The 24933-nt window shown below is 38.8% G+C and overlaps 2 protein-coding genes across 8 annotated transcripts in view; both read right to left on the bottom strand.

Annotated features, from left to right (window-relative positions):
- HEATR5A (HEAT repeat containing 5A) overlaps nt 1–9187 on the bottom strand; it is a 65267-nt gene extending 56080 nt beyond the window's left edge. For 4 of the 6 annotated variants that reach the window (XM_033063718.1, XM_033063721.1, XM_033063722.1 and 1 more), the window contains exons 1-2: nt 8497–8655; nt 1156–1239 (exon numbers count right to left, since the gene is read on the bottom strand). The gene's annotated coding sequence lies outside the window, so the exon portion shown is untranslated. Of the gene's footprint in view, nt 1–1155; nt 1240–8193; nt 8280–8496; nt 8656–9100 lie in introns of those variants that run through there. The other 2 variants (XM_033063720.1, XM_033063719.1) reach the window with 2 other exon arrangements.
- Nucleotides 9188–16793: 7606 nt separating this feature from the next.
- On the bottom strand, nt 16794–24563 carry DTD2 (D-aminoacyl-tRNA deacylase 2). Of its 2 annotated transcripts, none has more exons than XM_033063727.1 (3): nt 24481–24563; nt 19080–19149; nt 16794–17151 (listed from the first exon to the last, which is right to left on the bottom strand). In XM_033063727.1, the coding sequence occupies exons 1-3, from the start codon at nt 24544–24546 to the stop codon at nt 16826–16828; spliced, it is 462 nt and encodes a 153-aa protein (XP_032919618.1). In that variant the 5' UTR covers nt 24547–24563; the 3' UTR covers nt 16794–16825. The 2 variants fall into 2 exon arrangements, with proteins under 2 accessions (XP_032919618.1, XP_032919616.1); XM_033063725.1 differs by having other exon boundaries at nt 24439–24546.
- Between the last annotated feature and the right edge of the window lie 370 nt (nt 24564–24933).

Here is a 24933-nt window from a genome sequence, read left to right as displayed (position 1 = left end):
TGTAATATGCCAGTTGAAACATAATGATTTTGTTATCAAGAAAAAAGTGCAGCAAAAGCTGCAACCAACAATTAACTCCTGTTAATTATATTCACAAATATAAATGCTGACATATTATTCAAACATTTCAGGAATTCTCAGTGCCAAGCAACGTATAAAAAGCCCTCAGAATTTAATTGCTGAGCAAACCTCTAATAATCTCTATTTGGAAAAAAACCCCAAACCTGAAAAGATTGTTACAAAACTCAAAGTTCAAAAGAAGTTACATTTTACTTATGTCTATCAGACTATTTTGGGAATTTCCTCATTGTTGATAAGCAAACCAAGATGGAAAATACTTCTAATGATATCTTAACTCCTAAATATCTAAATGCCATATAGCCTCAAAATACAAAATAGAATATTCTGTAGGTTTCATAAATAAAAACAGTCGGGGAGATTCTGGTAAAATGTCAACCATATTTTAAACTCCCAAGCAAGTTATCCTTTTCAGAGGTGAGTAAGACTGCTGAACACAGCTTTTCCTATGCAGTAACAATATTATACTGTAAAATGATCACTCAAAGAGTAGATGGGCAATATAAAGCACTGATAAATAATTCAGTACTCAGGCTGTCACCAAACACAGAGCAGAAGGTTACCTTCACCAGTTTCTACACATTTTAATATAAAATTTACTCACCAAAAATTAGTCACATTTAATTTATTATAATGAACTGTCACTTCAAACCTACCTGAAATACCAAGTAGCTTGACAAGGCAAAAGCCTAGGGCAAGCAGATCTAAATATACATAGCACATTATACCACTACATATTTTGTCTGCCTAGGTATGTAGAAGTTCACAGTTTATCAGTTATCTCACTCCTAGAACACTCACAGAATTTAGCTCTATCCTCACATTTTTTGAAACAAACCAAAAAAAAGTAGGATTAAGTATAGAGTTTCATCAATGCTCAGCATGAAAAATTACATCTATAGGTCACAAATGCTCCTTTTTTCCCCTCACCCAAAGTCTGTTCTAATGCCTACCACCTCTGAACCACCTACTACCACAGGAACTTATCCAATTTACATGTCCATCTCAGGATTACAACTCACGGTCGTTTTCCCTAACTGAAAACACTGCAGTGACAGACATTGGCATTTCACTTACCAGGTAGATAATTTCTCCTCATTATAAAAACTGTCTCTTTGCTGCCCCAGGCTTTTGGATAAAGGATGTTAAGAACTCAATTTTCTAGGAAAATAATTAATACAAAGACCAATGTTAGGAATGAAAGCACATAAGATACAAGTGTTTCTACAGAAAACAAGAATTCCAAAGTCTTGCAATACCAACAAAGTAATAGTAATAGCTCACCAAAAAGACTGGACCTCCATTAATATTATTAGCTCTTTATATGCTACCATTTAAATTTGGTAGACCCACCATATGCACCATACAACTGGGTTCATTTAACTACTGTAATCACATTCCTCATTTCTGTTTTGCTAACTCAGTTTAATTCTAAGCCAGTAAAAAGTAAGTTCAAGCAGCAACATCATAACCATAATAATTTTCTAGAAAAATTAGCCAACAACCAGCAGAACTGGCAAAGGTGATCCAACTATTCTGAAAACTTCCTGTACAATGCTATCAATACAAGACATGAGGTTTATCAATCCATTCTCCTAGCCTCCAGATACAGTTTCAACAGAAGAATTCACGGGCAAGAACATTTCCTTTCATAACTCATTCTCCTTGAACTTATTCTGGTAGGACATGAAATACAGGTTGCATGATGTTTTAAAAGCATAGACTTTTCAATCACTCTTCAAAAGACTGGTGCTGAAAACAAATAAAAAGTACATGTAGATATCCGAGTAATCCAAACTTCTTTTTGCCTGGTGAACCAGTGTTCAGCCTGCTGAAGAAAAGGCTCAAATGACCTCACAGTCTGAAAAAGGGAAGGTCACCAAGAGGATGAAGACAGATTCTTTACTTCATAATTAAAACAAGAAAGCTTCCCTCTTGATAGAAAAAAATATTTTCACTCTAAGGATTATCAGCCACTGGGACTGGTGCTGAGAAATTGCAGAACCTGCACCCTCAGAGGTTTCTAATACTTGACAGGACAAATCCTTAAGAAACACCATCCCAAGTTATTATTGTAACTTGTTTCTAAATGAAACACTTCAATGATATAAGCACTCGCAAAATCAATATACATTTATTTAATTTTAGCCTAAATTAAAGAGAGAAAAATATTCTGGTGAAGATGTGGATCTTTATAATGAGTGCCTGCTGCCATGGCCAGAAACACTAGTATTTTTTGAAGAAAAGACTATTAGAACTGAATTTAAAAGGCTGACTGTGTATTATGCAAGAATTAGTTTTGTAGAAACAGAATTGTCCATGCAGAAAAAAAAAATAAAATCCCCTAATTTCCCAGACCTGATCGCTCCACTGTCCACTGCTGATCAAAAAGCAAACCTTGATTCCACAAACCTCTACAGAAAGCAGCATACTCCCTACCTTAAGCAAAAAACTTTATTCCAAACACTTATTGAGGTTCCCTTCAATAGGCTGTAAGCCTGTATCCCCTTACAGAGATACTTATGAAGTTTCAAAAGTAATGATAAAAGCAGGGCATGTGCATACAGACTTGAGAGAAGCAGGGCGAGAATGTAGGGCATTAAGTTCTCCTGCAGCATACTGGTTTTGCAGAGATCAGATCAAAAAGCACAGGGCTCACAGTGCAAAGCTGAACACAAGCACAGAACTTGGGGACAAGCTGCACACAATCTAGATGAGGGTCTGAGTTCCTTACACCTACTGTGTAGTGAAGAAAATAAAGTGCCATTTATCTTACCTTAATAATAATTATTTATATTTTTTTAATTTCATAAGTATTAACATAATTCTGCACTAAATCTAAGATAACAAACCTGTTGATTCAATTTTGTACCAATGACTAATGTAGCAGAGACATGAGTGCATATTATTCCTCTAAGAAACTACTGCTGTTACTCATTGACAGTAATGAGTAATAGTAAAAAAAGAATAATGAATAATAGTAATGATTAAGACGAAAAATGACCAGTAATAATAACCAGTGTTTTCATAACAGCTGCCATTGGGCTGACTACATAATCAATGCCATAACCATCCCACTGCTGAAAAACAGAGCTGAAGTACATTTGCTGGCTTCAAGATAACCCTCACTGCACCACAGTGATATTTCAACTGACTTCAAATCCACGTTCTTTTCTTCAGAAAGCAAGATTTATTATCATCTGCCTAACAAGTGAACCAATATGTTTAAGAGAAAGCCTTTCAGCCTGACACCTTTAATTCCAGCCATTAACAGCTGAGATCAATGTTGCTCCTGCAGCACTGTTTAAAAGTTTAATAGGACGATCGTTAGCATCTGAGCTGACAGCACGGACAGACATCGATGCTCAAGCCTTTCGTACATCCTTGCACATACCTGTGTAGTGTCTTCCAAACATAAACAAAACTCCTGCCCAGCTCCCTCGGACTTACTTTTAACAAGAGAAACTGAGTATGATGGTCTTTGCCAGCTGGGCAGAAAAACCTTAAAGCACCAGCCAAAGGCAGCTACTAACAAATGAAACATAGGCCAAAATCCAAGAGTTACAGTGTACTGTTTATGCTAGTAGGCAAAAAACAAAGATGCCCCCCAGGTCTGGAGAAGGCAAAAAGTGCAGGTTCAAACTCCAGCAACCTCAAATAGGAGATATGACTGCCCAGCAAATTTATAACACAGACAGAAATAACCTGATTTAAATAAACAACAATTACAGAATCTCAGTAATTTCATAGGGAATAAAAAAGAACTAAAATTTCAGCCTAAATTAGTTTAGAGTTTAGACAGTGGAAATATATTGGAGTGGGAATATTCAACAGATAAATATGTTCATAATTACTGGAAAGACAGAGCAGCCTTTGTTTACTTACTGACTTCTACAAACCATTACAACTAACTCACAGAATCAAAATCTTCAGTTAGAGAAGGCAAAGCTAAATAAAAGCATCAGTGTAAGTGAATCAGTACTTGCACATCCTTTGTGTGGCAGGATCCCCATCATTCAGCCAACTTGTAGCTTTTTTCTATATTCACAAGCTTTAAATTTTTGCTCTACAGAGTTATATGAAGCAAGAGCAGGTAACTGCAGGTCCCAACGTAACAGTGACCCCTCTGTATATATTTTATGTTCAGTAGTGCTTATCACTCTTGGCCTTTCACTCAAGCAAAACAAAACAAAACAAAACAAAACAAGAAAACAACAAAAACCTGTGAATTTCATGCGCTCTTTTACTGCTTTCTTGTATGTACTTTCAAAGAAAAGTACAAATGTAGGAAATTTCAGCAACAAGACAAGGAGAGGGAGAAAGAGACAAAGTTAACTCCCCTGAAGACTTTAGCAGAAACACTGGTATGTTTGACTGACTAAATACTTCATAAAGAAGTAGAAGAACAACTTACAAAACCAGAGCCTAGTCTTTCAATACATGCACACTCATACCTGAATTTGCCACTGATTGGTCTCATCAACTTGAGCCAAATTACCCTTGCCATCAAACTGACAAGTGCTTTTCATCCAAAATTAATACAGAGCCATAAAAACATCAGGTATTTTGGAGTATTATGTTACACTGGTCAGCAGTGGAGAAATTTGAAGCCAAGCGCAGAGAAGAAGGCACCAACAGTGACATTTTACAGCAGTTTGCAAGAACAAGCCACAAGAGAAAGTCATCACAAGACCACAACTCACAACACGTGGAAAAGAATACAAGGCAACAGAGAAGGTCCAAAATTTTAAGGCCTTTTAATCAGGCATAACTATAACTCTTTTTATCAAATTTTGAGTGCATTAGCATGTGAAAAACACAGGAAACAAATCTCATGGTTGAGTACTCATATGTTTTATTGTATATTTTATGCTATAGTGGGATTCAGTTTTCCTTACAAATCTTCCTTTTTAAATAAAAATACGTACACATTTGCATCACATGTTTATTTCAAACAGCAAAAAGTAATGAAGAGTTTGTCTGACTACGAGCAACAAAAAATAACACGACTGCAGAACCACTTCCTCTAGTTACTGTGAAGATTTCAGACTAGGACAACTTCCACTTACATCATATTTTTGTATGCAATTATTCTGCTTAGAAACATGTCTCCAAAATCATAGATGTTGAAACAAGACACTTTTCTTTCAGTCTTTCCTCTTAATAGTGCTCTGCATGAAGAAATTTGCTACAGGAACACTATGTGTCTATTCTCTCATAAAAATTTGGTAGCATTTATGTAAGAACTTGTAATAGATGCAATCCAAATTCATCTCCATTCATGCTCCAGATATGGAGATCTTGCAGTGTTTCCACAGTGTTTCAGGCTGTACTAAAGAACAAATATCGTGCAGCCCAAACAGAATTCTTGTTAACTTCTCAGCTACTTCCATTTGTGTTGCAAAACACAAATGATGCTTTGCGAACAATGATGCTCACACAAAGTACTTGTTTACTTCCACAGGAACAGTTCCAAATGACTGGTTTTCCTACCAAAATGCTTATCAAATGTTATTGATTTCCAAGTTTTGGAGGAATTACCCTGTATCTGAAAGTGCAATAAAGCTTAAAGGCAACAAAGACCTATGTGAAATCTATCAGAATTCTTGCTCTGGGCTTCCTGGTTTTAAAAATATTCATTCAAAGAATGTGACCACCCACAATCCTCACATAAAACAGTGACATTGACAAGAACTACAACACAATATACATTTGCTGAAGTGTGAAAGAAACAGCAAGACAATGACTTCTAGGAATGCGGAATGATTTCTGTGAAGTTGGAGGACAAAGCTTGAGAAAATTAAAGAAAAGTACTCTGAACAAAATGCCTGAAAATGCAGTAGCTATTTTAGTAATGCAAAATGTTAAAGATCTTTTTAAAAAATTGGAAGACATTAATTCTTTGTGTTAAAAGTACATACACTTTGGTTTCATGTTTCTTATCATCACTTCAATTTTTATCTCCACATGAGAAGAACTATTCCAGGAAACCAAAACCAGCAACATTCAGTTACTGAGAAGTAAAAACAGCCATTTCCTCAGCTCCACAGCGGGCACTACTGGCACACTCTGACCCCTCAGGCCCTTACAACTCTTGAATATTATTTAGGTTCATTTCTGAAAGTTTCAGTCAAAAGGTAAAACTTGGTTTTATTATAGGAATCTCAGAACATTATTTTGTTTACGGTCAACTGGGCAAATTGCATATAAATAATTAACTAATGTTTCTAATAGTCAGAAAACCAGTATCATATCTGATACTGGCAAAATGAGTTTAAAACATTTTCTTTTTCCCCATAACTGGACTGAGTAAACTTCAAAAAGCAACAACTAGCTTCAGTCTGAATAAAAATGCATAGAATACTTTGGGTTTACTTCTTTGCAGATTTGAAACCTGATGTGATAGCAAGGCAAGTGCATGAAAAACACAGAAGTATAAACATCCACCTACTAACAATAACATACAACAATTTCAGTGTATGTCTGAACATAGTTTTAGTCTTGAGAATGTTGTAGACAATACTGTTTATCTAATATAGATAAAATACACCAAACTAAGTATCCTGACAGGGTGGGGGTTGTTGTTTGTTTGGGGGTATTTTTTGTCACAATGACAGAAGTTTCAGGAAGTTATTTGTTAAAATGTTAAATTGACGAACAGTAATATATATGTGAGCAGTAGGTGATACATATATGGATTATCCAAAAAGTAGGTTGATTTTAGCTACCGATTTTCTGTTAAGGTAAATGCTGAATTTAGTCTAACTTAGCACTAAATTAAGCCACAGGGAATTTCTGTTGCATATATACTGAAATCCCAGAAAAGGACACATGTTTTTCCTGAAAATCACTATAGCTTTTATTGTGATTAGACTTCAACTGCACTGGAATACCGACACAGAAATTTAGCAGCAGCAGCAGAAGCCCTCACAGATGCAAACTCTGCAGGAGACTTGTTTGACAGATCAGAGATCACTATCTGGCAAAAAATCACTGACATACCTCACTGCAGTGGTTCATTCTCTAGGTATTTTATGTGGCTGTTCCCCAAAGAAAACGCCAAAAGAGCTCAAAAAATGTAACTGCCTAGAGTTTTCAAGCCTTTTTGGTCTGCAATGTAGATATAGATACCGTGTGTCTTTTAACAGGTTCTGCTACCTAAACCCAGTAAAAACCAGACAGATAAAATCTGAATAGAACAAACAACCCATAATCTGAAAATGTTTTTGTGAGAAGGTGTTTCTTGTCTCCTGCCTCATTAAGGAGTTCTGAATCCTAAAACAGAAGATCATCCTGCATTGATTAATAAAGGTTTTTTATATGCTAGCACACAACATCATGAACTAGTTAGTAAGTCAGATATTTTACTGACAATGATATTTTACAATCCTTTGTTCAATAATCAAGCACAAGTTTTCAATGTATGGCTAGACTTAGTGCAACAGTAAACTGCCTTCCTCCTTTACATTGTATCAAACCAGCAGGAAAACAAACCCATTCATCACACAACCAGAAGTAATCTATTTTCTGGGTCTCAACTCTTATTTCATACATTAATTGAGACTATTACATATCCTGTAGGAAAACTCTAAAGCATACAATATAGCTTGACTGTTTCTGAAGCCAGGGAAAATATTTCTGGTGAGACTAAAATAAATGTACAGTTCATGGGCACAACTGCAAACACCTAATCCTACTAAATCAAACCCCAAACTCAAAGAATCGCTACAATTAATGAATCCAAAATTCAAAAGATATCGAATTTCACTTACAGAAACACAGAGCTGGACTCAACTTTTATCTGCCTTCCTCATCTTCTATCATCCTTCCACCCATATCTAAATAAACTTTACTCTTAAGTAAACTTGCAACACCTATTACTCTTTCCAATATTCGAAAATGTCAACACTAATGCAACTTCAGAGGTTCTACGTCCCTGTGCAAGGTTTTTACCAGTTATATGGTGCAAACTTAGCCACTGTCCTATCCAGACAACCAGGAATTCAAACTGCAAAAGCTTACGACAACATTTCCAGATATCAGAATGTCCACTATTGCTACCCCTCCCTAAATATTCCCAATTACCAAGGTTTATAAGGAAATGTAAAGCCAGACCCCAGAATGACGGAACTCGGTGCGAGGGAATGCCAAAGCCCTTCCCGCAGCCTCAGGGACCCATCAGTACCGCAGGCACCGGGCAAACCCTCCCGGCCGCTCCCCGCGACACCGGGCGGCGCCCGGCTTGCCGCCCCCTCCCCTTCCCTTCCCTCCCCTTCCCTTCCCTCCCCTTTCTTACGGGGCTGAGAGCTGCCCCGCAGCCCCGAGAGGGGACGCGGCACGGGATGGGATGGGCTGGGCTGCGGGAGCCGCCCGGCCGCCGGCTTTAGAGCTGGCTGTGTGTGTCACCTACCGACCCACCTGGCGGCTCCGCGGGTGATCCAGCACTTTTCGGGCGCAGGCCTCGGGCAAGCACAGCCCCGCAGGACTCGCAGCCCCGCTCGGCCCCGCTGCCCCTTCACTCAGCCCTGCTGCCCGCTCAGCCGCGGTACCTGCCGGCCGCAGCGCTCCGCGCCGCTCTGCGGGCTCGGCCCCGTCCGTCCGCCCGCCCTCCTCCGGCGCGGGGGGGCGGCGGGTCCTGCGCCCGAGCTGCCGCCGCCCGCCGGCGGGGAGGGGGGAGGAAGGGGAGGAGGAGGAGTGCGAGGGCCACTCCGGTGCTCAGGACTGTGCAATCGGGCCCGGAGCCATCGAGCGCCCGCGGCGGCCGGGGGCAGGCGGGAGCGGCCCGGGCAGGGCGCAGCCCGGGGCGAGGGTGGCGGAGCGGAGGGGATGGAGCGACGGGGACAGAGCGACGGCCCCGGGGGCGCTCCGCGGCTCCGCAGCCTCCGGGGCGATGAGCGGCTCTGCCCTAGGGGGGACAGCCGGGGGCTCGCGCCCAGCGCTGCCCCACCAAAAACAGCCACAAAAGATCCCTCTTGGTGATGCTTTGTGAACGTAGCTCAGCTGGCACGGCTCGGATTTGTACCTGGCTGTGATCAGCGCCTGCCATGGCTTCAGATTTCCACTCCACCCCTCTGGCATCCACGTCCGTACTTCCCTGGGAAGGCCCCTGGACGCTGCACAGGACAGTAACAGGAACACGCCCTTTACGGTATAAGCGTTCCTCAAGCCCAGTTGCAAAAGTTGCTACTCCTGCGTTTCATCGGTGTAAACTGTGATCCCAAATCGATATGGAATCCCAAGCCAAGGAATAATTCTGTGTCTAACAGACAAGGTCAGCTGAAACTGCTCCAGGAATTTCACCTCGTTTCTCCTATTGCATAGGTGGTCCGGCTGGAGGGCGTTGCTTTGTCACTGGGAATTACTTGTACCCTTCCAAACTTTCATTAGCGAACTCATTGGTTATGAGAAAATATCCGTTGTAGGGATTTTCTTTAATGTATTCTGTGATCAGTTTAAGTTCTGTCATAATAAGAGCAAAGTATATATGTCTCAATCATTTTTTAGTTTAAAAAATGTTTGGAATCCAGCACCCAGATTTCTCTCCACAAACCTGTGTTTCTGGGACTATCTTCTCTTAACTTGTGCACACAATCTCAGAATCATTAAGACTGGAAAAGACCTGTAAGATTGAGTCCAACCTTTGACTGATCACCACAATGTTGACTAAATCACTGCATTAAACTCTATGTCCAGACATTTCTTGAACACCTTCAGTGATGGTGACCCAGCCTCCTCCCTGAGCAGTCCATTCCAATGTTTAATGACCCTTTCCATAAAGAAATCCTCCCTGGTGTCCACCTTGAACCTCCCCTGGCACAGTTTGAAGCTATGTCCTCTTGGACTATTACAGGTTGCCTGGGAGAGCAGGCCGATCCTCACCTGGCTCCAACCTCCCTCCAGGCAGTTGTAGAGACGGAATAATGCCCAGGACACAAAACCATAGGAGCAGAAATTGTGTCTAAACCTTGCATAAGCTTGTACATTTGACTTCATATAGGTTCAATATGTAAAATTTACATGCAGGGGATCCTCTGTGAACATCTGTACTCAGTTATGCAGATGATACTGCAGAGAAATATTTCAAAAAGCACATGCAGGGCTGCCTGATTACATTGTTCTGTAGATGCCACAAGCATCAGGCTGTGTTACCATATATGGACACTAGTTTCATTTTTACTGAACTGACTGTGATAAAAAACATGAGCACTGATGCAATGACCTTTTATAAAAAATTCTGGCAATGGAGGCGGTAATGAAGAATATGCCTCATACCCGAAGCAGGAAAATATTACGTTACAGAAATCGACACCACAAACTCATATTGATGTTAAAGGTGTTAACCTGTTTTCAAAAATGACATACATTCCCAGGAAAGAATTATTTGCTAAGTTAACCTCATTTGGATCAGGAGCTGAATTGCTGCTACTAATACAGTGATTTGCAATTCATTTGTGAGAAAGGTTAGCTTTGAATTTATATTCAAAGACTATTATCCATAAGCAACTCCAGAAAAACAGGGCTCTCTGACAATCCTGAGGTACCAGAAACTTCTGTCAGTATTTGTGAAGGATTGATCATATTTAACTCAGAAAGAAATAAACAACCCCGAATCTAGACTAATTTTTGGAAGATCATTGCTGTTATTGTCATTACTATACCTATAATTCACTCTATTATGATAGCAGGCAGAGACCCACTCAAAATTAGTCTCTCATAATGCTGAGTGTTACATGAACACAGGACAAAACAAAACATCATTCATTAAGAAGTGAAGGCTCAGTTTTTCCCAAGAATTATTTTGCCCAGCCCCCCAGGACACATGATATCAGATCTAAGTAATGCTTTGTAAATGCTAAACCGATATGAATCAATTGGAAAAATGAGGCATATTGATGCAGGATGCTCCTTCCATCTCTGGGTACATCAGCTTCAGGGTTGCTCTGTGCCAGCAGTGCTTACATAAGGTAAGAGTCTGTCTTCACTGGATTTATAGCTAACTTGGATATTTACTATTATTTTTCCCTAAATTGGTCAACAGACTGTTAACCATGCACTGATTCAAATTAGCATCTACTTCAGCAGTTATGCATGCCATTTTTATTTTTCTCCTTTTCAATTTGAAATTCAAAAAAAGTATATTGTGCAAATTTATAGCAGTTTGTTCTAAAACAGAAAAATTGGATAATTAGATGTGTTCACCATGTATTAATTTAATTTCCCTTTCTCCATTCGTCCTGATTGTGCTTCAATAACAAATTACCTAATAAAATAAGCAACTCGCAAATAACTGAAATGCTCAAACCTACTGATCAGTCTTCTCATTAGTCTATTTTGGTAAAGTGGGTTGACTGATTTAGAGCATGAGTCAGTTCTGCCATACAAATTCCAGACATAGTAGAATATCTATACAGTCACATATGCCTCTGAGCTAAATATTTTCATTCTTTCAGCTTTATAATCCTCAGTAACTCTAGAGTAAGAAAAAAGAATGTATGCCTTTGAATTCAGTGGGACTGTCCATGCATGACTAAGAATCACAGGACTAGGGGCCTGATTTGAATCAAATGTTACATCACCAAAAAATTACATAGCAAACAAAACCTAATTCCATTTTATTTTAAAACCATTAAGAAGGAATGTCTTTAAATTAATTATAAGATTAACCATTTAGTTTTACCTTCTGGAGGCAATGAACCCAATGCACATTGGCCTGTCCTAGCTTTTGCAATGCTTTGGGTAACAATCTTGCTTTTTTTGCAAATTGAATATCAAAAATAATGTGCAGTTTTAAGCTACAATACTGCTAGGCTTCTTTTTATTCCCAACACAGTTCCTTTTTGTACTATCTCAAAATGCAAGGCCTGAATTCCTGCCAAGCAATTACACAGTCCTACTGTTATTTTAGATCTTAAAATGCAAAAAAAAAAGTATTATGCAGGCCTAGATAATGTTAGATATAGCTACCAAAATGGAAGGGGAAAATAAAAAAGTTAGATCTAGAGATGGATTGCTAGCTAAATACTAAGGCCTCCCAAAAACCTTTTACATTCAATGTTAATCAAAAATTTTCATTGCCCGTCTCTTTTCTAATGGAGCACATCTAAATAGCATTAAGCTCATTTCTTGCACACTTTTAACACATGTAATAGGACATTTATTTCAGCACTTACACCAGAAAATGTAATTAAGGTGAATGGAAAGCAATTTTGAATTCAGAGTAATGAGATAGATAAGAACTAGAACAGTAAGACAGGAATGCCATTTATTTGCTTTCCAATGCTGTCTGGATCACTCCTATTTTAGAAATTGTTGTATAGAATGAGGTGTTGTTTGTACTGATACCATACTGAGTGTTGAGGTACTCAAAGTGCTCTGTGAACATTAGCTTAAGCCACATTTGTGAGGCAGAGGCTGAAGTAGGAGGTAGTGAAAGGCAACTTCCTGTAGCTCCAACAAAGATGAAGAGATGTGAAAGAGTACTGCCTTCTAAGGGAAAAAGATCAGAGGTGATTCTTTGCTTTTAGAGAAAGGGGAAAAAACCAGTGGTTTTAAACCTCTTTTCCCCCCATTTTCACTCTTTCTTTCAGATCACAGATGGAAAAAATGGAGCAGAAAATTGCTTTGCCCAAAGCCACACACTGGCAGTAATTGAACTAGAAGACAGCATTGGTTTAAATAGAAAATGTGCAATACATTCATAGTATTTGGGCTATTCTAACTGCTGTTTCTTTCTCTTGTCCACATACAACATTTACTTTTCAGCTGTAATTGCATGGCACTTCTGGTAACAGAATCTTTTGGGAATCTCAGTGGGATTCCCAAATTGTGAGCTGCTTTCAAGAAGCTTCAAGAAACAAAGAAGGAACAGAAAAGAAATACCAAATTAATCAAATTCTTGAGAGAGTGTCTCAAATTCTGGGTGCTGTTTCCCCAAGAAAAACATTGAGGAAGCTCTGCTTTCTGTTCTTGTCCAGCAATTGTGACTCTGATGTCCAGAATAAAGCAGCTGGTGGATCTCCCAGACAATCCAGTCCTGTCCCACTGTGCTGTGCAATACATTAAACAGCGATGGTCATTGTTTTGTTCAATGTATGGTCTTAAAAATCAAGACACTGAAAACAAGAATAGATAGTCATTTATTAGATGAGACTTGAGATACAAAGAATTTAGGAAATGAAGTCAGTCACAACAGTCTGGAGGCAGACATCAGGTAATGAATGCCTGCGGATTTGTGGAGACCCCTCCAACCCTCACTGGCATACTGCTACTCCAGTTTCCAAAGAGAAACAATGTGTTTGAAGGAGTCCATATAGAAGACAGTAACAGAAACTAAAAGCAAAAAAATAACAGAAGCTTTAAAAATTCATCCCTCCTTGTCCAAAGAAGCTGTTTTTACACCAGAGATGAGACTAAGGTTCAGTAGATCATACTTTTAAATCCAAGTAGATGTGGAACTTTGTTCTCAAAGAGAAGCTAAAGAGCATTTCTTGCATTGAGTCACAATGAAGAATTTTTGTGGAGCTTTAGTGGTAAATGAGATCAAACATCACACATGCATTAAAAGATCTGGTGAAAAGCACCACAAAGGCTGGCTGATATCCAGAGACCCATCAAGTGGATGCGACTTCAACATGGGGAAACAACTGTCTGCAGAAACTGTTATGTGTAAAACCTTGTTACAGGCAAAAATAAATCCACCACATGTTTAGAGTCACACCGAATTTATTTTAATTGTAATCTTAGCAATTTAATCAAAGAATTATTATCAGTCCAAATCTAATTATTGCATAAAAACAAAGGAAATAAAAATAAAGCAGCTATATAGAAAGTCTCAATAATTAGCCATAGTCTCCTGTCCTTAGAAAAAATTTGTTACAGCCAAATCAAATAAAAGCAAAGCTCTGAGAAGCCTAGGAAAAGTTCCTGTGGTAAGCCTTCATCCTGAGCTCTTGGAACACTTGGGACCAGGCCAGTGGACTGTCAGTAGCAATACAGTTGCAAATATTACTGGGCTACATGCTGTTTATTAACTTCCAGTTCTGGATTAATATTTGTATGTTGTAAATTCACATGTTACATACTCTATATAGCAGCAGAAGTAAAAAATTCCCAGAAAGGGCATGGGAAGGAAGCAGGAATACTGCTGACTAGGAAACAGGCTATTGCCCCTGAACTCATTAGTGAGTGTTTATGAGGCCAGTTCAGAGTCCACACACGCTCAGCTTCAAGACAATGGGTGTGTGCGCTGCAAACAAGGTCACAAAAACCTGATATTGCAAATTCCTACGTGGCAGTTGAATTGGAGACATAATAGCATAAGGACAACTCCTCACTTTATTTCAAGGTTATTTCAAGGAAGTGGGGAATATTAAGCATCTTCTAATAGATATTCTCTAAGTATAGAACAGGATAATTATCTGAGTTTTTGTCTAGTCATATTACAGAAACTATTTAAAGCAGAGTCAGGTCATCTGTTTAAAGCATATATTCATGGTTGAAGGGAATAAGCATTTGGCTTTGAAAAAGTAATTTTAATCAATTTTTTTATCAGTATGGTCCAGCGTGTTATTCAGAAATGGCTTCCTTCAGTAAGTGGGTTGTGAATCAATAACAGATATAAATAAAGCAGTACAAAGGGCACAGCATTCAACAGGCTGCCAATCCCCAGAGCAGAAGATGGTAGAAATCAGTATTCCAAGATGGAAACACAAATAAATCAGAAAGGGGCAGATAATACTCAAATATCCACCTCTTTAGAAAAACTGCGGAGTTCCATCTGGCCCTAACAACCACTGAAATGTACATTAGTTTTTATGTGCTTTATATGACAGACCACTATGAGATGGAATTTGGTTTGCAGTCTATTCTTCACAAAAAATTTCAAGCTTATCTCTCTCAGAAATTTTAAGAGTTCTTTAAATATAGAGAATGAATTGCCAGGCCACCAAAGATCTTTCATAATGCAAAATAAAAGCTGCAGACTTTGTATTATACCTCAAAGGGTTAATTCTTGAGATATACTAAATACCCACAATTCCTGTAAGGTCTGTGAAAAGTGGTATTACTCAGCACTTTCTAGGATTTGACCTCCAACAGAAAGAGGAATTACAATATTTTTTCAGGCACACTGATGATACTGAATTTGTATCAGTCATTTGCATCAGGACAGTATTATTTAAATGTTGCTAGTAAGAACTTTGAACATGATTCATATTGTGTCTGTCATAACTGTTAATTATTAATGAATAAATATGTAATTTGGGTCTTAACAGCTAATATTTGCAGGCCATTTGTGTAAATGGTTGTTTTCAACTGTGAGAATGTCAGTTGCAAGGAATTCAATATCCTTACTTACTTCATAATTATTAACCGTATATTATGCTAACTTGAAAAAAATCTCATTACTCTCTTATCCAGATTATAAGTTTCATATGTGTTAAAAAAATATGATTCTCACGGCATAATTTGAGCCTACAGATTATACATTCAATGTTTTGTACAAAAGAAAGATAAGGTCAGAGTATTTGTAACTGAAATTTAGGATTGTGCACACTGCCATCCTCACTAACCGTAAGGTTTTACATACCATCCAGAATAAATTCTTACTCACATGGCAATTCTGGATAATTGCTGCAAACCATATAAATGTCTGATTTCACTTTGAATCCTTCTAAACTATAATGCTGCATTAAAAAGGGAAACTTGAGTCACAGGATGAACACATTTGAATCAGTTTTGAATTTGCCACATTTTAATATATTTGTTCTGTTCTTACTGCCTTTCAAGACAGAATTTCCCATGATATCCTCTTAACACTATCTATTAATAATGCTTATAACAGAACTGCATAGGGGATCTAGCTGGGAAGGGGGCCACAAATGAACCAATATTGTCTCTAAAAGGAAAACTAGTCTCTGCCTAGAGCTTCAATAGACAAAAAGCTGGAAGGAAGCAATAGGGGCAGAGGGAACAATGAGATGGCAGCGTACATTGTACCATCTTTATTTTTTGTTTTCATTTAAATGTTCCTGTTCTTTTCCTGAGGCCCTGTTATGAAAGAATTGAGTAGACAGCAAGACCACAGTAACAAGGACATAGACCAAGCTATTGCAGGCAGCCTATCAAAACACATCAGAGATTTCAGAATGCAAACTTCAAGTAAGCAATTCAGTGATACTGCTGGTTTCGAAATGTGCCTCACTTATTCTCCCCTGCATAGCCCATGATCAGTCCTGTACTACCTTAAGTCTCCCACCCTTACACACTCAGGTTGAGGGGGATGGACTTTATAATTTAGAACTTACTCTCCAAGAGGCTACAATTCAGTAAATTTGTTTTCAATATATTAGTTAATTAGAAAGCATTGTCATTTTATATGCAGAAAACATAAAAGTAAAAATTTATGTAAGTACATATAAAGTATTATTTTTTATCTATAAATCACTTTTTCAAGCTGTACATGTAATACTTCTTTCACTATTTTTAGTAAAAAATGATTGCATTATTGGATCAATATTAACAAATATTTTGAGCACCCTTTAGATGCATATGACCAAAAAACCATACTCATTATAGCAAGGCAGTCTCAGGAATTCTACTCAATGGGATTGCCAAAACCAGTACAGATGAGTAAAAGCTTTTTTTAAACTATCTCTCAAGGGAATCAAGCACTTTAATGCTTAGGAGAAAAACAAAACAAAGCAAAACAAAAGACATCAGTCCTGTATTTGGGATACAATTTATTTTTTCAAAATTCGATCAGATGAGTGTAAGGTCCATTTGTATCCAGTTTTAACACCTGCCTGTTTCCGTATGTGCCGTGCTTGACAAGAACACCTGCTTCCATGCATTTGGCATTGGCAGCCAGTTCTTTTTCACACAAAGTCACAAACTGAGAATAAAGTTCCAACCCTTTTTCTTTTTCAATGTTTGCATGGTATTGCATCTTTCTTCCCTTTGGTTTACCACCTAGGGTAGCTTGTGGTATGATGAGTACATCACCTGGTAACTCAAGAACAGAGACAAACTCGCCGTTTCCATTTTCACTTAATTTAACATTCAACAGCGTATCGACTGCAAATAAAAATAAAATAAGAGTTAGTGTAACTGAAGTGAATTAAACAAGACATCATAAACAATATCCAAGAAATATTTTGATGTGTGACAAACCACTGAGTGAAAGAAACTGTTTATTAATGAACTGAAATATGGACAATTGCCACTTAACCAACTAATATGTCTGAGTATTGTAAGGAATGTAAAGGATATTAATATTGTATGTCTAAAGCTCTATTTTCTGGGGAAGTGATTTGCTATCTAAAATCCTAAAGCTGATTCTAGTTGGACACCCCCAAAAGAACCCAAGATGCAATTACCGAGCCTTCCTTAACTGTTTGACACTCAAATAGGCAGTATTTGCACAACACCCCATGCTGTAGCACACACCATCATCAGTGCACTTTGGAGAGCGTTGTGCCCTGACTCTCTTTTCATTCTGATTGCAGCAGGACCCAGCATTGATCTGAGATGAAGTCACAGCTCCACAGTTTGGTCTCAAGTAGAGCAAGTGTCCTTCAGTGCTCCACTTGGAGACATGCAGCTACCAGTTTGTCACTTGAGACAGGAGGTGGGCAGGAAGGTCAGATGCAATTTGGCTTACAAGCCAGAATATATAAACTTGCAAATAAAATCAATGCATTTACTAACTTTAAATTTTTTGATGTTTCTATAACAAATTAGATCATTACCCTAACTCTGTAAAAGCTGGGAGGAGACTAGTCATGCCTCCAAACCCTAAACAAAAATGTTTAATGTTGTTAGAAGCAAAAACAGCTAGCCTGTGATTCAGGAACCAAACCCACACACTGAAACAGATTCAAAATATATTCAGGAAACAATATTCTCTAAGACAGGCACTCAAGGAGGATGATCCTAAATGGATCTCCTGAAGGAAACAGAACTTTTTTTTCTGGTCTGTTTTAGCTGAAAATGTAATTATTCTCAAGCAACATTCTCATGAAACTCTCTGTAGCACAAAATAAATTTTTCTATCGTACATTTAAATGTTTAGTATCACAGAAGGACTGTGCCCTCCAAGACCAAGAGAGAACCCCCCCAAGGAGTTTCTCTCAGCATTTTAATTATCACTTGCACTTGTGCACTGCTGATCCAAGCCAGCAGCCTGAAACAGACTGAAATAGTGAAATATTATTACACAACCTTTAGCCAAATCACTAGTATCTGCCAGCCACAAAAAAGGGCACTTTTATCTGGAATATGCGGCATCACAGAATTTCCCAGGGGAATCAGTACTACTGATGGAGGAAAAGAGGCAGAAGAAATGCCATGAAAGTAAAAAAAAACCCCACAACAGAACAAAAAAAGTCAAGCCAAAACAGCACTGGGTAAAGACAGAAACAGCTACTATTTGACCTTATCCACAGCATCTTCTCTGCTTCAATGTAAATGTTAAAGTGCATGTGGAGAAGAAGACAAGAATTGCAGATGTTGCTGTTATTGCATCTGAACCAGAAAACTGCACATGCTAACAGTGTAAGCACCACTGAAGTGAGATGGAAAAGACACTGTTTCATTATCCTCACAACTCCCTCTACCGGCTATAACTTTAAATATCCTGCACATACAGTGAGATCAGTGTTTAAAAACTTATCAAATCAAGCCATGAACTATTTGAAATTCAGTTCTGTCCTGGACTGAACCTATTGCCCGACATATGTAATATGTTAAAAAGGAGGTGCAGCGTTTTCTTTGATTACTAGAATGCTATCAGGGCAATTTGTTTCCTAGGTTGGTTGTGGACAGACAAAAAGGCATGAACAACTGTCACAAGAAAGAAGACAGACCAAACTGTTCTTTCAGCCAGGTAATTGATTTAGAATAATGCTATCTCATGGCTTATCCAAATGGTTGCTACCTTCTCTACCTCAACTGCTTTTCTTCCTCTTCAAACAATATAATAATGTATATGGATTATATCATACCAATTTTTGGGACAAGATCCTCATCAGCACCTTTGAAGAAGCATATGTAGATAACGAGTCCTCTCTGGATCTACAAAAGATTACAGAAAACAATGTCAATGTTTTTCATTATCTACAATGCATGCCTACCATTAAAACTGGTATAAAAAATTGACAAAACCACATAACAAAGGTACAAAGAGTAGCTTTAGTTATTTAGTATAGCTTCAGACATTGAGCTTACACACCACACTGTGGAAGATAAGACATATACTGATTATCTGCACAATGCTTCTACATACAATTAAGGCAATTTATTAGTTCCAAGTGAAGTCAAATTCAGTTTGAATGTAACGTGTACAACATGGATTAGTATACTTAAATCCAGCATAACCAAAGATTTAAGTTTTTTTCCTATCAAGCATACAGCTAAAATAAACTTCAGTGTGAATTATGATATTATTTCCAATTATGAAACATGAAAAACACCACAGGACTTGTCAAAGAACTGAATTTTATTTTGATGTTTAAAGTAATCTAGTACAACATAAATCTGGAAAAAATCAGTCTGTTAATTAAGTATTATGACCAAAAATTGTGAAGTTGTTCAGAATATTATAAAGTTGTTCAAAATAGTATTTATCAGCTTGGGTAAAATCTAACTGGCAAATGGAACCTTTTAGCTGCATTCAGAGATACTACTTTAAAGAACTACATATTTGAGGGAAGAATTAGGCCTCCACTGAGGAGAATGCACAAGAAAATTCTCGTGTAGCTTTTCTGTTCACTTGGTTAGTCCTTAAGGAACGCACATGCAACAACCCATGCTTTATTAAGCCAAACCGATAGGCTCTGCAGCCAGCAGCAACTGTATCTCACGCACAAGTATACCTGCATGGCTTAACTTCTCGGGGGAAAAAAACCCAAAGTATCCACAGGCAGACAGGATCCACAGACAGTATATAAAGAAACCTCCCTGCTGCTTCGTCAAGAATAAGTATATTTTAAAATTTTGTTAGAAGAAACATAAATGTCAACTTGTGAAAAACCACTGAAGAGATGTTAAACAGATTGGGACAGGAAGGAGTTATTAATACCAATGCTGTGAAAGCAAAAGGTTAGAAAAATGTGAATAATTTCTGAAAAATACTTAGTTTTTTTTTCCTCTATTTGTTTTATCCCCACATGATAAAGGTTTTTGGTGAAGAAATCTTAGCTATACACATGTATTCTTCCCTTTGTTATTGCAGAGATTAAACAAAATGCTCAAGGCAATGACTGAGAAAAGCTAGGCTTTCTCAACTATTTTTCTAGTGACTAACTCCTGAAAAAAGAGAATGCTCTTTGTAGCCAAAATGTCACATGTTGAGAACTTTCAAAAGCTTTAAACGGCTCCTTTCAAAACTGAATTTGACCACTGCAGAATATTATACAGACTCCCAAATGACAGCCATATTTCATAAACACTGTAAGAAATTTGATGGCCAGAACCTCAAGTGACATTTCAAATCAATTCAAATAAGGGAGAGCAATGCAGACTGCCAAACATTAGCTATCCTGACATGTTTAGCTAGATACTCATTACAGAAACAGACTGCAGGATATTAATAGGTAACAATAATGCACAAATAGATACTAATAAAAACATTTTTGATAAAATAGGCCAAAGGTATTTACATTGTATACATCTAGTCCCAGCATTATAAATAATTGACTGTGACACAGCACACATCACAGAAAATAATTTCAATTCTGAGACTTCTGAGTCTTTTTTTTGTACAGTCTTACAGCAGTAATGATATTCTGCAAGCAGCTCATTAAAGACACAAAAAAGTAAGTGACCCCTGCAAGTCCTAAGGCCAGACAGAGAAAGATTAAGTAAAATAAAACATGGTTTTTCCAGCCTCTGCCTGTATTTGATTTCTGTTTTTGAATAAACTATTTATCACAAGGTGAGACATACATATTGAAGAAAATTAGAGGGGCAGGAGGTTAAATGAAAAAACAATTAATTCAGATACAAGTTAAAGCTGATAGAGGATGCTTCTGTTTATACTGCACTTTTATGGTCTTCTGGAACACTCTACAGCCATGATATAGATGAAAGCTTTGCAACTACTCTTAAGCTGAAACTTATGGTTTCAGCTATGACTGAAAACTGAAATTCAACACGTGCAGCCATATTTCAACCCCTTAAGTCTTACTTTGTTCTTTAGTTTTCTTAATTGAATAGAAGATGTAAAATTGAATGCAATTACAAGACCAAAGCTAATAATAACATGTGTCAGTCTGACCTTAGATCAGTAGTCCAGGGATCCTAACACTTATGCTTGTTGTCAATGTAATGTGTAAATTTCCTGAAACGAAACAAAACCTTTGCCATTGCTGCAGGTCCTCTGTAACCTGCCAAAGCCCTAGCTGACTGCTCCTCAGACCTACATTTAATGCACAAAAATTCGAGCAAAATAACACAAATAAGAAGTTCATAAATTCAACATGCTGGTGTGCAAACAACCACTGCAAGGAACCTACACGTTGACAGGACAGGAAAGTTGTGTTCTATGTAGATCTACTGTGGGCAGTAAAATGCCTACATAAGTAAACCAGCAAAGCAAGATACTGTGCAGCTGTCTAAAGTAATCATCAGATCAGGCAACCTGCATCGTGAAAGGCTGAAGTACCCAGCCCCAATGCCATAGAGACAGCCTTAGCAACGCTGCCTTCAAATGCTGGTTTTTAGCTCTTTTGCAGGAAAAAACAAATAACTGACTCCTCCCTCACTCTCCTTACTAAATACATTCATCTTTAATTTTCAGGACTTCATAAGCAAAACTGAAATATATTCTGCAAAATATTATCTCTACTTTTTATTATTTTTTCCTCCAGAAAAATGCAATGGATAATAAAAACAGAGATACTTCGTAATTCTTAGAAAGTCAGTTTGGGAAACTAACTTACATAAATTACTCTGTGACAATTCCTTTTCAAGTTTGCATTTACTACCCTCTGGGAAGATTTCCTCATATTTCGTATATTCAGAGCAGCAAAGAGAGATTACATCATCTGCTACAGGTCACAGAACAAGTCTGTGCCTGGTATTTTGCACCTCTTTTGCCATAGTAACCAGAAATAAGTCAAGTGAAATAAGATAAGGAAAAGAGAGTTTTCCTTGCATAAAGTGTAGGCACTTCTACATTTTAGCTGAATATTCATTTTATGTTTCTTTTTTTCCCACAGTTATGAAATACACCAAACCTTACCTTATTTCACCCCTAACTTTACAAGAAGAGTTTCTTTTTTCCTCCCTGTGTTGCTGTATACCTAAACCTTTTATGGAGAGCACATAACCAAAATTCTCCATAAACAAGACATCCTATGCGCAGAAATACTCAACAGGCCAAAAAACTCAATCATGAAAACACAATGAAGGGAGAGATTCATGTATAAAGTACACTCCTAACCTTTTTGCAGATAAAGAACATCTGCTCTGAACATCCTAAAGTACCTATAGGGGTGTCTTACAGCTCAGAAGCTATTCAAAGCCACCTACATAATATGCCATTTATCATATGCTAGAAATGTCTCAAGGTGAGGTCCTGCTCTTGATAGATCATGAAACAGCAGGAACACACTGGTTTATGTAAATAATAGTTGATGAAGTCTGTATATTTTATTTTTGTGGTTTTGTGTTGACACACAAAAATAGGGAGTAAAATTACCCTATCAGAAAATGTCAGCAGCAAAATTTCCTTCCAATGACCACTAAAGCAGTCATATTAGAGAAAATATGAACTTACAATTGGCTTTCTTTCCTGCATGGTGACCAGTTCTTTTTAAAACAGACTTCTCTTAAAAAGCGCCAGGTACCCCAGAGAGATTGCCAAGTACTCATGGCAAGTATTTCTAAGGTTCATGTTTGAAAAATATCTGCTGGAGACCACCCAAATCTCTTTTAGATTCCTTTAGTGCTATCTATTACCTTTCTACTGATTTTGCAAATTAAAGATAAACTACATAACCTCCTTGCAGCAAAGTTATTCATAGCTCTCAACCACAACATGTACCTTTTAAGATAGTTTAAAAGAAAGACAGCAAGATGACATTTCTGCTTTTCTTTACTAGATCTACAATTACTTCAGTGATTAGTAAGCTAGAAATAGTTTATTTCTCCTGCAGTTAATTTATGCTGGGCTGAGCAAATTTTATTGAAATTAATCTTATACTGAGAGGCTAATAATGCAATATACACAGATGCACTACATAGTATCTGTGAGACATTCTGGCTTCCCAGACCATAGTGCAGAAGCTAGTTCTGCTGGATCCTCTGCCCCATTTGAAAAAGGAGAGAAATGTTTTAAGGCTAATGTAAAAGGTAAATAGTGAACTCTCTTCAGATGTGTTGAATGAATGCATAAACCCTTCAACCATGCTAAATTTTTTTAAAATTTATGCAAATGACTGCATTAAGCCCCTTCTTGCTGTAATACTTAAAAAAGAACAAAAGACAAAACCAAAAAACCCATGGGCTAAATAGCTGACAATGGCAGAAACGAATTATTCTAGAGCAGGTAACTCACAAGCAATAGGTACAGCAGGACAGTGCATTCCAAAGGGCAGCCTTCATGCTATGGTGAAGAGTCCTGGTCTGCATGCATAGCACACCAACCCAGGAGTCTGCAGATCTACCTACCTAGCTCCCCCAGCAGAAGATTGTGGGAGGAAAAATGGGAAAATACAATGTTTTCCTTAACCTGTGTGGTGATCTACATGCTAAATTTCATTTTTAGTTAGTGTCCTGGAAAAAAAGCAACCTCAAACAACATCAGAACTACTGCTGCCGTAGTCCCATTGCCCTGCCTGGCGTTTCTTCTCCAAGTTAACACTATCACACAACAAAGTCCACAGCTGAACACACCAGCCAAGGCTGCAGTGCTTCTGTGAAAGTGTGTTTAAGAAGGAACAACATAGTTAGAAGGGAAGTGTTTGGTCGTGGAGCAGTCATGCTCCCGAAGAGGATTCTGCCTGTGAAGCACTCTGTGGGCCGCAGGGAGAAAGAGCAGCAGAGAGAAACCGCGGTGCGCCGACCTCGGTCTCCTGCTGCTTGCCCCTCTGCCGATAACCAGAGGGCGAGGAGAGGCCTCTGGAGTGGAAGCGAGACGAGGTCGGAACACTGCCTGCAGCGCAGCCTAGCCCGCAGAAGGAGCAGCGGCCGCTCCCCCCAATGTCGGAACGCCCACCCAGACCCCGCCGGCGCACGCGCGCACGGGACGGAGCGCTGTCCCGCCGGCCGCCGCGATGGGCCCCGCTCCAAGGGCTCATCGGGCGATGCCGAGGGTCGGGGGCGATGCCAGGGTCGGGGGCGGCCCGCGGCCCACGTTACCTCCACCCACTGGGCCTCGGAGCCGTGCTCGGGCGGCCGCACCTGCAGGCGGGCGGACACGCTCTGCTGCAGCAGGGCCCGGGCCCGAGCCGGCCGCGCCGCCGCCATGGCGAGCTCGCAGTGCCGAGGGCGGGGCCCCGTCACGCCTTTCCGGCCCCGGCCCCGGCCCCGGCCCCGGGCCCGGCGGGAGCCCGCGGGGAGCGTGAGGCAGGACCGTGTGCCGGGACCGTGTGCCGCTGCTTAAACTCGGCCTCTGATGTGCCCTCTCTGTGCAGGGGGCTGAATACAAGCTTTGGAGCAGAATTAACCAAAGTGTTTCTACAGCGCTACTTCCCAATGCCCCAACAACGGACTTCGGTTTCTTATTTTGATGAGAAATTAAAGATCATGTCTTCTGGTGGGGAAATGTTACAAGCTTGTGATAAGAGCAGCGTGCTGTATGGTTTATGCATGGAAAAGAAATCTGAATGTTGTTTATTATTTGGCCATTACTTG

The sequence above is a fragment of the Catharus ustulatus genome, chromosome 6 (genome assembly GCF_009819885.2).
Source record: "Catharus ustulatus isolate bCatUst1 chromosome 6, bCatUst1.pri.v2, whole genome shotgun sequence".
NCBI lineage: Eukaryota > Metazoa > Chordata > Aves > Passeriformes > Turdidae > Catharus > Catharus ustulatus.
This window is presented reverse-complemented; position numbering and strand designations above follow the sequence as displayed.